The 16,456-nt window shown below is 32.2% G+C and overlaps 3 protein-coding genes across 4 annotated transcripts; 2 read left to right on the forward strand and 1 right to left on the reverse strand.

Moving 5' to 3' along the window:
• Positions 1-327: 327 nt before the first annotated feature.
• On the reverse strand, positions 328-3,172 carry LOC106305757 (putative E3 ubiquitin-protein ligase XBAT35). Of its 2 annotated transcripts, XM_013742129.1 has the most exons (10): positions 2,769-3,172; positions 2,583-2,697; positions 2,391-2,471; positions 2,204-2,292; positions 2,035-2,126; positions 1,821-1,902; positions 1,630-1,732; positions 1,473-1,544; positions 1,163-1,245; positions 328-1,087 (listed from the first exon to the last, which is right to left on the reverse strand). In XM_013742129.1, exons 1-10 carry the CDS (start codon positions 2,868-2,870, stop codon positions 563-565), a joined length of 1,344 nt encoding a protein of 447 aa, XP_013597583.1. In that variant the 5' UTR covers positions 2,871-3,172; the 3' UTR covers positions 328-562. The 2 variants fall into 2 exon arrangements, with proteins under 2 accessions (XP_013597583.1, XP_013597584.1); XM_013742130.1 differs by lacking the exon at positions 1,473-1,544.
• A 10,672-nt stretch (positions 3,173-13,844) lies between these two features.
• On the forward strand, positions 13,845-15,095 carry LOC106304197. The gene is made up of 6 exons (XM_013740593.1): positions 13,845-14,014; positions 14,103-14,258; positions 14,331-14,447; positions 14,535-14,624; positions 14,705-14,811; positions 14,899-15,095. The coding sequence occupies exons 1-6, from the start codon at positions 13,920-13,922 to the stop codon at positions 15,003-15,005; spliced, it is 672 nt and encodes a 223-aa protein (XP_013596047.1). The 5' UTR covers positions 13,845-13,919; the 3' UTR covers positions 15,006-15,095.
• Positions 15,096-15,145: 50 nt separating this feature from the next.
• On the forward strand, positions 15,146-16,361 carry LOC106304196 (putative F-box protein At3g23260). The gene has a single exon (XM_013740592.1). It carries the CDS (start codon positions 15,211-15,213, stop codon positions 16,336-16,338), a length of 1,128 nt encoding a protein of 375 aa, XP_013596046.1. The 5' UTR covers positions 15,146-15,210; the 3' UTR covers positions 16,339-16,361.
• Positions 16,362-16,456: the final 95 nt, after the last annotated feature.

Below are 16,456 nucleotides of genomic sequence, written 5' to 3' on the forward strand. Positions count from 1 at the left end.
ATATATATATAAATACTAATGATTTAAAGCAACAAGATTGGCTGATCAATTTAGTTGTCCAGTTGAAATTTTTCAAAAGTATGTGAAAGACTAAAGTCAAAGTAAATATGGATTTAGAATAGTAGTTATATTTTACTACCAAAATAATGAAAAAAACCGAACCGAATCGAAACCAACCCGATATCTGGATTGAACACCCCTAATCCAAATGAAGCCAAACTATTGTTTCATTCTCCAAAATATAATAAAAATAATAACTTAATTCCGCGCAAAGCGCGGGTCTTATCCTAGTTAAATATATTCAAAGATTTTATACCATAAACTATAAATTGAAAATACACTAATATTGTATGAATACTTTTAACATTCTTCTTCCTTTCGTCCAAAACCATATATATATATACAAAACATACGTATTGTGTTGGAATTCCAAGTATAAACGTACTTTTTGAAAACACAAGCGTAACATAGAGATAGTTTCAATGGTTGAAAAACTTTAATCTCACAGCACAATGAAGGAGAGATATACTCCCCATGGAATAAGTAGTAGTACCTGTCTATTTCAGACACGGTAAAGTTTAATGATCTGATCGATCTTGGCACGACAAACCGGACATCCCCATTTCTTGGCTTTGATCTCGGTCAAGCAAGACATGCATCCCGCGACATGTCCACACGGTACACAAACAGCTTCAGATGGAGCGTCAAGACATATGGAACACTGTCCAGAGCTTCCGTCATCTTTCTTTTCACCATCTGTTGAAGCTGGAAGGGAAGAAGGAGATGGGACAACGACAGGTCTTGAATCGATTGTTGGGTAATGAATAGGACCTTCCTCTACGGTTTCCATATCCTCATCTGCCAATGGAGGAGCTGATGGTGAAGGTTCATGGACAGTAACGCTTCCATGGCTATTGAAACCAGATGTGCTTGCTTTTCCTGAGGGAGGAGGAGTAGAAGGAAGAGGTGCAGATGATGAGCTTGCTTCACCTATGGAATGGTGATTGATATCTGGTGTGTCACTCATAGCAGGATGAAGTGGTGGCGCAGAAGGTGCAGTTTGGAGAAAGACTGGGGGATGCGCTGGCTGTATAAACCAAATGATGAGTAAATGAAACAAGAGACCTCTATAAATCCAAATGGCTAATGTATTTGATATTACCTGTGGAATCCCTTTACATGCATCACAAAACCACTTAAGCTGTTGTCCGTCACCTTCAATCGACGCCAGTTTAAGACGTGTTTCTGTAAGAAAGACAATACAAACTTTACATGTTTCTACTTCACTTAAACATAATATCTATAATGCAAGTAACAGATAAACAGAGACATCGATTTTAGATACTTTCTTTGCAAGTTTAGAGACATCGATTTTAGATACTTTCTTTGCAAGTTTCAAAACATGGAGGTAGAAGAAAATTTATGATGTGAACTAAGGATCGGTAGCTAGCAACTAAACAGTGTAGACTTACGCCTAACTACTTGAGGCCTACGTCTCCCATGGGAGGCGCAGGCCCTTCGTCTTTGCCTCCTGCGGCTTGGGACTATCCACGAGCATAAAGTTCAATCATCATCCACAAAAACAAAGAGGTTGCATGTCAACAACATATAAAAGTAGCAAGAAATTACTTGTGGAGTTATCGACAATCATCACTGAAGTATCAGACTGCTTTCCTTTTGGTTCCTCTAAATTTGCTTTCCACAAGGGCATCACTGTGCGTGGCTGTGCATCCTGATTACATCATAACAGTTTAGAAGCAGATAAACGATAAATCCAACACATAGAAAGTGAAACATCCTGATATAAATGATCAACGGACCTGCAGACTAGCATACACAACCAGCTCCAACTTGAAAGGCTTTGCAGGGTTTCTTGAACCAGTTGGTACGATGACTACCCATCTGCAAAGATATTAAAATTCCACAGTTTCAGGGGAAAAAGACAAGTCCACAAGAACAGATGTAGCTGCATTTGAAACAAAATGAACAAAAAAGGGACTGATAATAAGGGTAAAGATTAATGGATACACTCACACTCTTCTTGAAAGAAGCTGAGGAGCAAATAAATCAAGAATGGCAGGTCCGTAAAATTCACGCATCCAACCAGAGAACAAGCAGATGTGACTCTACAGAATGCAGAAATCAAAACTGAGCACATCTTACGAATGATCAAGCAGGGAGGGGAGGGTATCAGAAAACATACCTCAATTGCACGTACAACATTACTGAACCCTTTGACTCTAGCGACCTCAAGTGGTGTTTGACAATCATCATTAAGAACAAGTGGGTTTGCTGCCAAACATTCAACAATGTCATATTAAGATAAAGACAGCAACAAATATATCCTAAAAATCACACTGACCAAGCCGTAGAATGAAAGGAAAACATACCACCGCGAGAAAGGAGTAGCTTAACAGTGTTCTCAAGACCTCTTTTAGCAGCATGGTGCAGAGGAGTCCCTGCATGGCGAGCTGATGATACCAACACGAAGATAAAGAACACATTGTATCAGGATCAAGAGGGTCTCAAACTTCAAACACATTCACTAATAAAAAGAAAAGGAAGAGTCTTTTATAGAGTACCAGGACGATAAGCATTGACATTAGCACCCAACTCGATCAAAGTCTTGGCGACATCGTAAAGCTCCGAGTTCATGCAAGCCATTATCAAAGGCGTTTTGCCTTCTCTATCCATCCACTACAATCCCCAAATCACACAATTTACCGAAATAACCCTAATTTACGATCAAATTCAACAATCAATCAAACCTCGAGGTCAGCTCCTTCGCGACGAAGAGATCGAATCCCTTCAGCGTTACCGTAGCTCACTTGCTGAAACAGCAATTCCCCTTTCGACTGCTGTTGCCCCATTTTTCTTCTCCGTCTATCGAACCAAAAATTTCGAGAAAAATTCAACGAAAGAAGAAGAAAGGAGGAGCGATCGATTACACACGGCAACGCAAGGAACAGGAGCGAGTTCAAGTATTTGGTGTGGTAGTTGTTGAATCGATCGAGAAAATTTTCTCGGGGAAACTCTTATTATCAAACAAACAAAGGGAGACGATAGGAGAAGGAAGGAAGGAAGGAAGGGTCCCAGAAATTAATGACACTTGTCTTTTTTTCTTGTTTTTGTTTTTCCTTAGCGAATAAGAAAGAGATGTTTGGGGGGGAGAAAGTCGGGTCTATTCCATTCCATCCAGAGTTGAAAGACTTTTGTATTACACGTTTTCTCTATTTGTCAAATACTCCCTGCATTCTATACAATTTCAACTTTGCACTAAATAATTTCCTTTTTGTGTGTATATTTTTCTTGGTCAATTTGTGTGTATATTTTGTCAAGCGAATTCTCTCAAATATACTATTTTTAAGTTTTTGTAAAATTACCAAAATAAATTTCACTAAAGATCCAAAAGATTCTTATACCCTAGATATATATAAATACAAATAAATAAAATAAAATTAAAATAATTTTTTTATATAGTTTTGAATTATATGTTTTCAAATTTAAATATTTGCAGAATCAAACACATTCAATAAAAAAGGAAGAGTCTTAATAGTAGCAGGACGATAAGCATTAACATTAGCGCTTAACTCGATCAAAGTTTTGGCGACATCATAAAGCTCAGAGTTCATGCAAGCCATCAAAGGAGTTTTCCCTTCTCTATCAATCCACTACAATACCAAATCAACAATTACGAGAAACCCTAATTTCGAGCAATTCAGTAACAATCAATCAAAAAAATTGAACATCGAGTTCAACTCCATCACGACGAAGAGATTGAATCCCTACAACATTACCATAGCTCACTTGCTGAAATAGCAACTCCCCTTTCGATTGATGTTGCCCCATTTTCTTCTTTGCCGATCAAATTAAAAATCGAGAAAATCGCCAGACGAAAAGAACAAGGATGTTTGAAAATCAAGAAAATTGTCTTTGGTGGTAGATGAACCGATCAAGAAAATTTTATCGGGAAATTTGAAAATTTTCTCAAACAAAGGCAAACGATAACAGTTGAAGGATCCCAAAAATATTAAAGAGACGCTTGTTTTTCCTTAGCAGAGACGAAATTTGGGAGAAGTCAGGTTAATTTCATAGTTGGATGACTTTGTATTACACGTTTCTACAAGAGTGATAAGCTTGTGGAAAGCTCATCTTGTTTGTTTGACAAAAATGGGAGAAATTGCAGAAGACGGAGGTGAGATAGCAGAAGAAAAAAGAGAAAGAATATATAGAGAAGAAAGATAGTTTGTTGTTAATTGTTTTGATAAAAACCTGAGGTAGGCATATCATGCCTTTAGATTCATAAATAGCATATAAGACACATTGCATTATAATAACTAAAGATACTATTTTAATAAGAGTCTTTGCCTTCATTTTTTTAAGCGACTTCTAGCAACTATTCTTCTTCTCCAAGCCTGCCATGCTCTGTTCCTCCATAACTCTTAATGGCCTACTGTTGAACTTATCAAAGAGTATCTTATATTTCGTGAAATACTTCCTAAAAATCATTTTATTCGCCGTGTACAACCACAAAATCATTAATCTCTTTTTGTGTATAGAACCACAAAATCATTTTATTCGTGCTACGATCTCCTGTTAGGGGTGAGCAAAATATGAAGATCCAACCGAATTCGGCCCCAAAAAGTATCACCAAGCTCAAACCAAAACTGATTAAATACGCGAATGAATCCAAAATTTTAATATTCAAAGAACCAAAAACGAATCCGATCCAAACCAAAATATTTATGGTATCTGAAGGTATATGAATCACAATTATATATTTATATCTATTAATTAATTTATATTTAATATCTAAAAATATTTAAAATACATAAAACTATCAGAATACCAAAATAATCACAAATAAATATCTGAAAATAGCCAAAATGCTCAAAACACCAGAAATACATACTTGTTCTCTATCCCAATATCCAAATCAAACCAACAATTATGTTAATTTTAGGTATTTAGTCTTACATGATATATATATATATATATATATATATATTGATTTTGAGAATTTAATGTATATTTGGATTTTTAGGCTTTTACATAATTTAAATTGGTATCCGAAACCAAACGAAACCCACAATAATCCAAAATCGAACTAGAACCAAAATTTATAAATACTCCAACGAGACTTAAATCTCTAGCTCAAAAATCCGAAACCCAAATAGACCTAAACCAAACGCCCACCCGTACTCATAATATAGTGTAAAAGTGTTATTGAACTATCAAACAAATCACTTGACTAAAATTTTTTATTGTTTATTTTTGATCTGTGAATCACCATGTTAAAATTCACTAAAGCACTGCTAAAATTATTGTTTACTGAACAACAATTAACTAGACTAATTGGTTTACTGTTCATCAAATAATAATTAACCTTTAAAACAAAAATTAAATCAGATTCCAACCCCTTTTTAACCCAAAATTATAAAAAATATCATATTAAAAATCATAAAGCCATTTTCATTAAAAACACTCAATATCATCAGAGCTCAAACAAATCACATGACAAGACACAACGAATTAACAAAATTTATCAGCCAAATAGACAATGAATATCTAATTATTGTAAATTATAAGCACACAAAAATTAACGAATAAAACATAATTGTCAATGACATGTACAAACCATAATTTATAGATGCATTGATGTTATAAGTTAGAAAACAATCATCTATGACAACATATCAAACCAGTGGATTTTAATTCGAATCGACAAACATTGGCATTATAATGGATTTACTCTTGTAATTTCACCAACCAAATTAATTGGGGACAAATCAATGTATGAGAAAATCGTTGATCATCATGTTCTGGTAATTCTATGATAGTAGATCCGGAGGTGTTATTAACTAAAATAGAATTCATTACTATTATTTCAGATACTTCAAGTAAATTAGAGATGCTAGAAACATCACATATGCATTTTTTTTTATGGTGGAATTATTGATCCTAAAAAGTGACTGGAGATAAAATTTAGATGGCAAAGAGAAAGAAGAATAACCAAAGAAGGATTTTAGAGAAGAAGACGATAGACCCCCATTGTTCTTCGAGAAAGACAAAACAATATCGAGAGAAGAAGATGACACACCAATTATTTTATAAATTTCTATGTTAGTATATTAATAGTTTATGATTTTTGTTCACTAAAACTGAAATTTCAGGAAATTAGTGAGAAATGAGAAAATATGAAAAATGCATTTTCTGCTAAAGATATAGAAGAATTGAGTTGAGTTAGGTTTTATTCAGTTTGGTATATAGTTTAGATAGTTTGATATCGTGTTTATTACATAAACACACAAACGTACATCTATAAAAAAAGGGAGGGGGAAGGTAAACATACCTAAAAGTTTATTTCAGAATAAAACCGAATGCGGTCTTGAGTTTGTGCAAATCTGATGCTATAAGAATCTTTTGAGTGTAATATAGATTGTTACCCCTCTTTGCGTGAGTTTAATGTTTATTTTATTAAACCACTATATATAAATAAGTCCGTGTATATTAATATAAAAAAAGAAATTTCATTGATCATTAAACATAATTAAAATGTATAAAACAACTAACGAAAACATATATAAAATAAACTAAGTTAAGTAACAACGATGACAACAACAATAATAAAAACAAAAATAAGTCAATTAAATGAAAAACTAACTTTCACTAACACGAACTACTTCATCATACAACCTTTCATAGATCATTTCTATCTCACCCGATCCTCCTTGGACTAAAGTAGCATTGAGAAGTAGTCTCCAAATTTTTCATTCGGTCTTTTTTTTTTCAAGTAAAGTTTTTCTAGTTCATCATCGTCTTAATAAATTGATTATCCACATGTATTCTCTTTTAAAGGAAAATAAGACTCTTTAACAATAACTATGATGAATAAAACACTATTAAAATCATCCACATTTTAAAACTTGAGTCTCTCTTTACATATCAACAAATGCTATCACAATACTCATAACTAAACTATTTCATGTCTTAGATATATATTTTGGCTCATAAAATTTTGATGAAATTGTTTAACACACAACAACATAAGAAAAAATAATTCAAACCTTTCAATTTCAAAAGTTTCTCAAAAGTTGTTGAATAAAAAAAAATCTTAAGAACATCATTATATCCCATTATTTTAAATGTGAAGTCTAAGTTGTAATATTCATTAATTAATTAAAATTTTGTATCCACATTTTATGTCTATGAAACCTAAATATGAAAACATAAATAAATATCTTCCCAATATTAAAAGTGAAAGATTTAACAAATATTTCACTGAATGTTTTAATTTTAAGTACTAACTAGAGATAACGTAATAGGATATTCATCAAACACTGGCCACATAGCGTACTTTTTCTTAGACATCAGCTGCCTTATCTGCATCGAATATATCAGCTTGTCCAAGATGGAACACTTTAGCGCTTCCAGTTAGAAAAGTTTACCAAAACAAGAGTCTTTAATTTTCTTGATCTCGACAGTGCCATCTAACGCGTCTTATACTGCCAAGGGCAAGCTGATTTTCAGTGAATGTTAAGTTGTTTTCAAGGGAATCGATCAGTATCAAACATACGTTCTGGTAGTTCCTTGTCCCAACCTTCTTTACACGGACCACCTGCACATAGGAACAAGCCGACATAGGCATCAATAGGGTCAGAGATCAACATCTAAGACTACATAACGAGTAAATTATGGTCAAAATCGACTTGCGATTAGCGCCAACAATTTTCGTAACCAATTCTTCAAGAATACAAATTGGTATTGGCAGATGGTGTCAACGTTGTCCATGACTCCATTTATTGAAAAGGGACCTCAATATATGTTAATAAACCCACACCGGCCAATTTAAACAATATAAACTAAAGTTTCAGCTTTAGCAACTTGATCGGTACCTTGTCTTTTGTCTAAAATTAGATCGGTCCTACGCTGAAGCCCATAAAGCAATGCCCTTACGGATTATGATTTATTAATTTGTTAGGAGCACCATGTACAATGTGTTTTCTTTGGTGTATTGAATGAATAAAACACCCTTAAAATCATTGGATGAGTAAAACACTATTAAAATCATCCACACACTTTCAAATGGAGTATATCTTTAAATAAATCAACAAATGTTGTCAAAGTAATCATAACTAAACTCTTTTCTATGTCAAATGCATCTTATGGCTCAACATTTTTGATGAAGTTGTTCAACATACAATAACATAAGAAAAAAAAATTCAAACCAGTCAACTTCTTATGTTTCTCAAAAAGTGTTGAACAACAAAAATCTTTAATGACATCATTAGATCCCATCATTTTAAATGTGAAGTGTAAGTTTTTATATCTCCTAATTAATTAAAACATTTTACCCACTTTTTATAGTTCTATGAAACCCGAATATGAAAACACACAAAACATAAACAAAAGTCTTCGCAATATTAAAAGTGAAGGCGTTAACAAACATTTCACTGAATGTTATAATTTTTAAGTACTAACTAGCGATAACCTAATGTTAAGGCTGGGACGGATCCGGATCCGGATCCGTCGGATCCGTGGATTTAATATCCGGATCCGGATTCGTGGTTTCCGGATATCCGGATTTCGGATATCCGTCTCTATATTCTATTATCCGCGGATATCCGGATCCAGATCCGGATCCGCAAAATAATTAAAAATAATAATTTTTTTTTTAAAACTAAAATTTTAAAAATAATACATAAATGAAATATTTATACAAGATTTATAAATATATATATATGTCTATAATATTGTAAAAACTAAAATATAATATTACAAAATTAATTTATGTATAAATATTATTATATAAAGTATAAATATTAATGAAATTTAAAAAGTTAATGTGTTTTAAAAGTACGGATCCGGATCCGGATATCCGGACCTAAAAATTAGGATATCCGGATCCGGATCCGGTTTGGACGGATCCAAGATTTTGCTATCCGGATTCGGATCCGGGCACCCCGGATATCCTATTTTCGGAGCGGATCCGGAGCGGATCTCGGATCGAATCCGGATCTCGGATAATAAGTCTCAGGCCTACCTAATGTGATGTTTATCAAACAATGACCACATAGCTTATTTTTCCATATACATTAGCTGCCTTATTTTCATCAAATGTATTAGTTTGCCTGATATCAAACATGAGACTCCCGTTATATCTATCACCAAATGCTATCACAATAATTGCAACAATTCTATTTCTTGTTCCAAATGCATTTTCTTGCTTATAAAATTTAGTTGAAGTTGTTAAACACACAACATACGAATTTTTCTTTACACCATTCAACTTCTCATGTTTCTCAACAAGTGTTGAAATAAAACAAAAACATTTAAAGACATCATTAGTTCTCATTATTTTAAATGTGAAGTGTAAATTGTAATATCTATTAATTAACATTATTGTTTGGCCACATTTTATAGGTGTATAAAATTTAAAAGTGAAGAACAAATAAACTATAACAAAATATTTCTAATATTAAAAGCTAAAGGACTCAACAAACCTTTGACTAAGTTTTAAATTACTAATAATACACACAAAACTAGTAATACATAGAAAATAATTTGAAGGTAAGAGAATTACCCACATAATACATGTAAAATTTTTAAGTTAAGTTTTCACAACCTTAAGAAGAAATTTTATGACAAAAATATTCCACATACGCATATGTTACACATTTAAAATTATAATTGTAAAAAGCGATAAAAAAAGAAAAATATGGTAGTTAACATTTGTTTTCAAATTTACTATTTAAAACAATAATGAAAGTGAACTATGATGAAATGTTTTTTTGTAATTTATATAACAACAAATGTTAATGTTATAAATACATTATATTATTTTCAATATGTTACTATACACATATACATATAAATATTTTCTTTTGGAACTCTAAGAGTTTAACATGTAAGTAATGTAAAATATCTTTTTCCATTTACAAAATATTTATTATATTTAGTTTGGTTTAAATTAATAATCTATTATTCCCTAAAAACTTTCTTATAACATTTTTCTATATAATCGTAATACCAAATTTGCATATACACATAAATAAAACACACCATTAAAATCATCCACACACTTTCAAACTTGAGTCTCTCTTTACATAAATCAACAAATGCTATCACAATAATCATAGTTTAAAATCTTTCTTATCAGCTGGTTTCCACATACATTTTCTTTTAAAGTAATGTGAGACCTTTTATAAGTAATTTTTTATGGTTTTAAAACCATAAACATTAATCCAAACACTTTTAAATTTGAATCTCTCTTTGGATAAACCAAAAATATCATTGCAAAAATAAAACCTAGGTAATTTCCTAAACCAAATGCATCTTCTTCAACATAAAAGTTTACTAAAGTTGTTATACACAAAACAACATAAGAAAAACACAGATAAACTATTTAACTTTTCATGTTTCTCAACAAATGTTGGAAGGTCAACATAAAACAAATCTCAAGATTAATTTTGAAAATTGTAATATCTATTAATCCAAGCTATATGCATACATTTTATAAGCATATGAAACATAAAAGTGAAAAAGACATATAACATGAAAAATATCCATAATATTAAAATTCAAAGAGTCAAATGATTTTTCAATTAGTCTTTTTGAATATTATTAGCATATGCGACTGACCAATATATGCAAAGAATGTTTGTAAACAAAAAATTTCTAATGAAAATATGTAAAATTTTCAAATTTAGTTTCTACAACATTATACAGTATAAAAACATGAGAAAAAAAATCCTAGCATGCATTGTGCTAAAAAATAAAAATAAAATTTATTGTTGTAATATAAAAGATTCTTCTAAAGAAAGAAAGTATTAAGTAAATAATTGTTGTCTGGAAAATCACTATTTTAGATGATAGCAAAGGGAGAGAATGTTGAATTTTTTGTTGTAAATTTTACGATAACACATTAATCAATGATGAAAATATATTTTCTTACTTGTTCCTATAAAAATATAAGTTATTCTGTTACGTTTGTGTTAACATTAATATTTCACACACAAACTCTATTTTTGTATATATTTCTCCTTCAAAACTTTTATATATCATTTGGTAGAAAATGAAATATTTCTTATGAACTAATATTTGAATACTTAATAATACACGAGTTAGAAAAAAATTCAAAACCTCATGAACTAAGCGATAATTTGGATCGAATGTTTTTTTTATCCGCCAATCTTAAGAAACCATAAATGGGGTCAGTTTCATTTACCATTTGCTAACATGGATGAAAAATAGAACGTCTTTTTATCTTAGATTTAATACAATGCTGTTTCAAATATTTAGTTAAAAGGTAAATTATGTAGTTGAGATAGCTTGAACCATGGTGGTAAGAGATTCATGCATAGTTGTCAACCACTGGATAAATTAAGTGTTGGGTTAATACAATATATTTTAAATTATGTATAATACAATATAAAATATATTTGACTGTTTTCAATGAATTTTGTTTCTAACTCATTTCTTACTTTCAATTTTCTTAAGCATATCCAAATTAGACGGTAATCAAAACATGTGTCCCTTGAAATGGCAAGAGAGTAAATCTATTTTTTTCTTCCATTAATATCATACCAATCAAACCTTTAAAATCTGTTTGTGATGATCTATTTAAGAAAATTCATGTGCAATTTCTTACTTAACCAAACAAGATTTAAAATGATTGTAGTTGGAGTACTTTAAACAACAATCATATAAAATAAAGTTTTGAACTCTAAAGAATTGACTAAACTCTAATTACAAACAAAGGAAGTTCCATCTAATTACAAACAAACACATGATGAGTTGGCAAAAAATTCTGGATTCCAAGATCCAACATGAACCAAAAACTAGAATTTGTATTTGATTTGAAACATAAACGTACTTGAATAGATCATGTAGGGTCAAATCCGAACTCAAATGAACAACCAGAAAATCTAAAAATCAGAAAAACCTAATGCAAAGATCTGAATTAGTATTCAATATAATATTTTTAACTTAAATAAGTAATTCAAATACTCAATTTATGCTTATTTTGATATTATATCTAAACATAAGTATTTAAACTTAAATAAATACCCCAAATTTCTTTTTCATTTTATTTGGACATGACATCTAAACATATACGAACACAAACCAAAATAACCTGTAATTAAAACAAGAATGGTTACAAAATGGTTTTAACATGTATTAAAAATTATATCTGAACCCAATGTGTTATTACTAACTCATCCCTATCCTTACTTAGAAAACACATGAATAAGACCTACAAGTCTTACCCTAACCCAACAATCCGTTCCAAACAGATACCCAAAGGCCCGTGTTAAACTTGTAACAATGCAAACATTGCACTATAATATGAAAAATTCTAGATATATTATATATGAAAATGATGATCATTAAACATTGTTGAAAAGTATAAAACGACTGGATATATGGGTAGATTATAAACATATTAAGCTGAGAAACAATGAGTAGAACAACAAAAAAAAACATAAGAAAATTAGGGGAAAATTTTGATCTCACTAGTAAAAGTATCTTCATCAGACGACAGCCTAGGTCAAACAACATGCTAAAATAAACAAAAAGACCTCCATAGTACCTTGAAAATACAAGGCTGCATCTTATAAGATTGCATTTCATTTTTATCTTGAAAATACTCTTTTTAATTCATCACAAAAATTTGATTGATGTTAAATGCATAATATTTAGTAAAATTTCATATAGTTTATACAAATATTCTCAGTTTCCAACCAATGAAATTCACAATGTTGGTGCATCTTACCTTTTTGTGAAAGAAAACCATTATGCTTAAATTGTATAAAATGTACAACTCATAAACTCATGGTGGTTTTGGTTTGATTTTTTTCTGTCTATATTCATTGTTTTTTTGGTTGTTTTGGTTAAATTGTATAAAATGTACAACTCATGGTTGTTTTGGTTTGATTTTTAAGTATGGGTGTTTAGTTTGCGGTTTGACATTTTTGGTTTTTTTCATTTTCTGAGATATATGATCCGTTTGGATACTTAAAAAATTTATTTCAGTTTTTGCTCGTGATTTTGCTTTTGGTAGAGTTCAATATCAAGGTGAAAACTGGCTAATACTTGAAAAGAATTTGAATTCAATTCAATTATGGTTTCTAATAAGTTCAGATAATTCAGATAAAAGTACTTGATAATTTGAGTTTTTGAGATAAAATATCGAGTAAATCATGTTTTAGATAAAATATCAGGTAATTGAGATAGTTAAAATTCAAATAAAAAATATTCGGGCAATCATGATTTAAGGATAATTCGATTATAAATAGAATTTTAGAATATTCGGTCATTTCAAAACCAAATATAATTAATATTTTGTGTATATAAAAAATATTCTTAAATTTTAGGTATTTACATAGTTATAAGTTTGGTTTCGATTCAGTTTTGGCTCTCAAGTTGGTTTTTATTCGGTTTTGGTTTTTAAGACATAGAAAGACATGAATCAATCATATACTTCCTTCGTTTCATATTAAGTATCGTTGTAGTGAAATTTTTTTGTTACAAAATAAATGTCGTTTTCGACTTTCAATGCAAAATTTATTAATTTTATTTAACAATTTATTTTTCTATTAGTTGAAATATGATTATGTGTATAGATAATTGTGTTTTTATATATGAAATATACAAAATTAATTATTTTCTTAATATGTGTGCATAAACCTACTAAAACGATAGTTAGATCGAAACAGATGGAGTATTTGTGAATATTATTTAGGTTTTGACTTTTTTTTTTTTTTTTAGTTGGGTTTTCTATTTAAATGCCCATGACGTGGCTAGTTCCTTCAATTTATATTATCCATTAACCAAACCGGAAATTAACAGAACCGAAGTTTTTTTGTTGGATTTAGTTCGGCAACATTTTCCAAACCCCGGTTTTCTATCTGTAGCAAATGACGGAGAGATTCTTCCCGACGAAACCAAGCTCCGGCGGCGGGGGGAATCACCGGCGAGATAACCTCACCCTCCTCTCCGGCCCCATAACCTCGTAACTTTCTTCCCATCCTTTTTCCTCATGATTTGTATCTGTCTCTCTCTCTCTCTCTCCATGTTTCATCGTTCTCTCTCAACCACAGAGGCAAAACCTCTCTGCTGTTCCAATTCGCAATCAATGTAGCGACTGCTTCTAACGTCGTCTTCATCTGCCACCGCAAAAGAATCGAATCCAACCCTCCCTTTCTCTCTCAGGGACTCGACCCTTCCTCCGATGCATTCAATCGAATTCAAATGAAGTAAGAAACAACCCAATTTGAAAAAACTAAATTCACTTACTTAGCTTTGGCCTTGATTTTGGTAATGGAAAGGTATGTGGATGATGATGAAGGACTCAGGAACTACTTCGCTGCGTTTCATCTTCATCTTCATCTTCATCTCCCTGCTGCTGTTGTAATCGATGACTTTGGTGACTACTTCACTCAATCGTAAAGCTCATCATCTCTCACCCTGTTTCAAGAAACACACACGCTTTACAATGAGTTCACTAAGCCACATTCTTCTTCTTCGAGCAGGAACTCGAGGACTTTAATGAACTCACGTGCTAGAGACATGGCCATGGTGCGGACTCTTGCTCTATGCCACAATGCTGTTGTTCATGCCAAGTGAGTCCTGCTTTTGCTTCCGAGACCAGTTCTTTTTTGTTCAAACTAATGTGTGCGCTTTGAAACGGTATCTGTTTCAGCAAGAAAGCTACTTGCGAGCTTGTCTTATCCGAGACCAGTTCTGGAGACTCCCCAAGGTCTTTGTTCATCTACAAACGATGGATCCCATCCATCTTTACAATAAAAGGTTCTGTTTTGTTTTCTATCCTCGATTTCATATAAGCAACATTTAACTCCAGAGTTTGTAAACATTCCATTGAATGTATGAACAAAGGTCATGGTGATGGATCGTTTCTCTTGAGAAGTCATGGTTCATCCGAGAAAAGCGCCAAGTATTCCATCGCGCTGCAATATCTCATCTTGGAGGAGCTTGTTGATTAATGAAACAGTTAGTTTTTTGTGTGTTTTGGATATGTCAAAAATGGAAACAGTACAAGTTGTGTTAATAACATATTTGCCCCTTTTTTTTTATGTAGCTTAATAACTTTTTTATGAAAAATTTAGGATTATATAGTTAGGGTTTAGGTCTTTCTAACTTGTTGGTTGGTCTGGCTTGCTGAAGTAGTTATTGAAACACAGTCTCTCTATGGAGTGGGGAAACCTTCCAGGGGAGATGATAGAGGAGATTTTCTCATGGGTTCCAGCTAAATCACTGTCACGATTTCAATCGACATCGAAACATTGGCAGGCTCTACTGAAATCTGAGAGCTTTGCTAAGAAACACTCTGCTAATAATGCGCCAGATGAAGATCCTCTTAGTATCATGTTGATTGATTACAGGGTATTCTTAGTGAGGATCAATCTCCATGATGATCCTCCATCTGTTAAGGTAGCATATCAATTCAACCTCAAAGACCCTGATCATAAATCTTCACAAGTCGCCGCTATACGCAAGGTGTTTCACTGTGACGGATTATTGCTATGCACCACAAAGGACAAGAGACTTGTGGTTTGGAATCCATGTTCAGGGGAAACCAAGTGGGTTAAACCCAGAGATAGGTACAAGAAACACGACTACTATGCTCTTGGTTCTTCTTGCAAGCAATACAAAATCTTGAGGGTGGATAGTCAAAAGATTCTACCAATCAAGAATAAGTATGAGATTTATGACTTAACCTCTGATTCCTGGAGAGTTCTTGGTGCGACTACTGATTGGTTTTTAGCAAAATATCGCCGTGGTGGCATATCTTTCAAGGGAAATACTTATTGGGTTGCTACATGGAGTCATACTGATTTCTTACTTAGTTTTGATTTTTCAACAGAGATGTTTCAAAGTCTATCCCTTCCTCATCCTTACTCGCATAGTATATCTGCTTTATCTGTGGTTGGAGAAAATAAACTTTGCCTGTTAGGCACTTCACGCATATATTATTCATCAAGAGATTTACATGTATCAGAGACAACTTGTTGGGTGGGAAATAGTCTCGGATCAATTATGTCGTGGAGCGAGTTGCTAACAGTGAAAGACCATAGCGAGGTTAATCTCAATGGGTTGAGTTTCTTAGCCGACGAGCAGAGCAAAACTTTAGTGTATTGCAACCAGTCCCCGAAGAACAACAAGATCGTACACATTGTGAGAGGAGATACATACGTAAAGGTGGATCCTCTTGATCGAAGCTCTACAATCAGACCATCATCATCTTCCTCACTTCTTCTCAACTATGTTCCAAGTTTGGTCCAAATAAAACAAGGAAAGAGCGCATGTGATTTGTAACTTGTCTTTTCATTGTTGTAATTGTTTTTATTAGGGAACTTATTAGGAAGAAACCCTTCCATATGATATAATAAGATGTTTTACTCCTTTTTAATACACAAAAGGGGGGGGGGGGGGG

The sequence above is a fragment of the Brassica oleracea genome, chromosome C7 (assembly GCF_000695525.1).
Source record: "Brassica oleracea var. oleracea cultivar TO1000 chromosome C7, BOL, whole genome shotgun sequence".
NCBI classification, from domain to species: Eukaryota; Viridiplantae; Streptophyta; class Magnoliopsida; order Brassicales; family Brassicaceae; genus Brassica; species Brassica oleracea.

What these genes read in the sequence shown, in the direction of transcription:
- LOC106304196 (XM_013740592.1), top strand. Translation starts at nt 15,211, where the DNA reads ATGGAGTGGGGAAACCTTCCAGGGGAGATGATAGAGGAGATTTTCTCA.
- LOC106304197 (XM_013740593.1), top strand. Translation starts at nt 13,920, where the DNA reads ATGACGGAGAGATTCTTCCCGACGAAACCAAGCTCCGGCGGCGGGGGG. An exon ending in GGTGACTACTTCACTCAATC is followed by an intron (nt 14,448 to 14,534) that starts GTAAAGCTCATC and finishes TTCTTCGAGCAG; the next exon opens with GAACTCGAGGACTTTAATGA. An exon ending in ATCCATCTTTACAATAAAAG is followed by an intron (nt 14,812 to 14,898) that starts GTTCTGTTTTGT and finishes GTATGAACAAAG; the next exon opens with GTCATGGTGATGGATCGTTT.
- LOC106305757 (XM_013742129.1), bottom strand. Translation starts at nt 2,870, where the DNA reads ATGGGGCAACAGCAGTCGAAAGGGGAATTGCTGTTTCAGCAAGTGAGC. An exon ending in GCGAAGGAGCTGACCTCGAG is followed by an intron (nt 2,698 to 2,768) that starts GTTTGATTGATT and finishes TGGGGATTGTAG; the next exon opens with TGGATGGATAGAGAAGGCAA. An exon ending in TAGGCCTCAAGTAGTTAGGC is followed by an intron (nt 1,246 to 1,472) that starts GTAAGTCTACAC and finishes TCTTTCTTACAG; the next exon opens with AAACACGTCTTAAACTGGCG.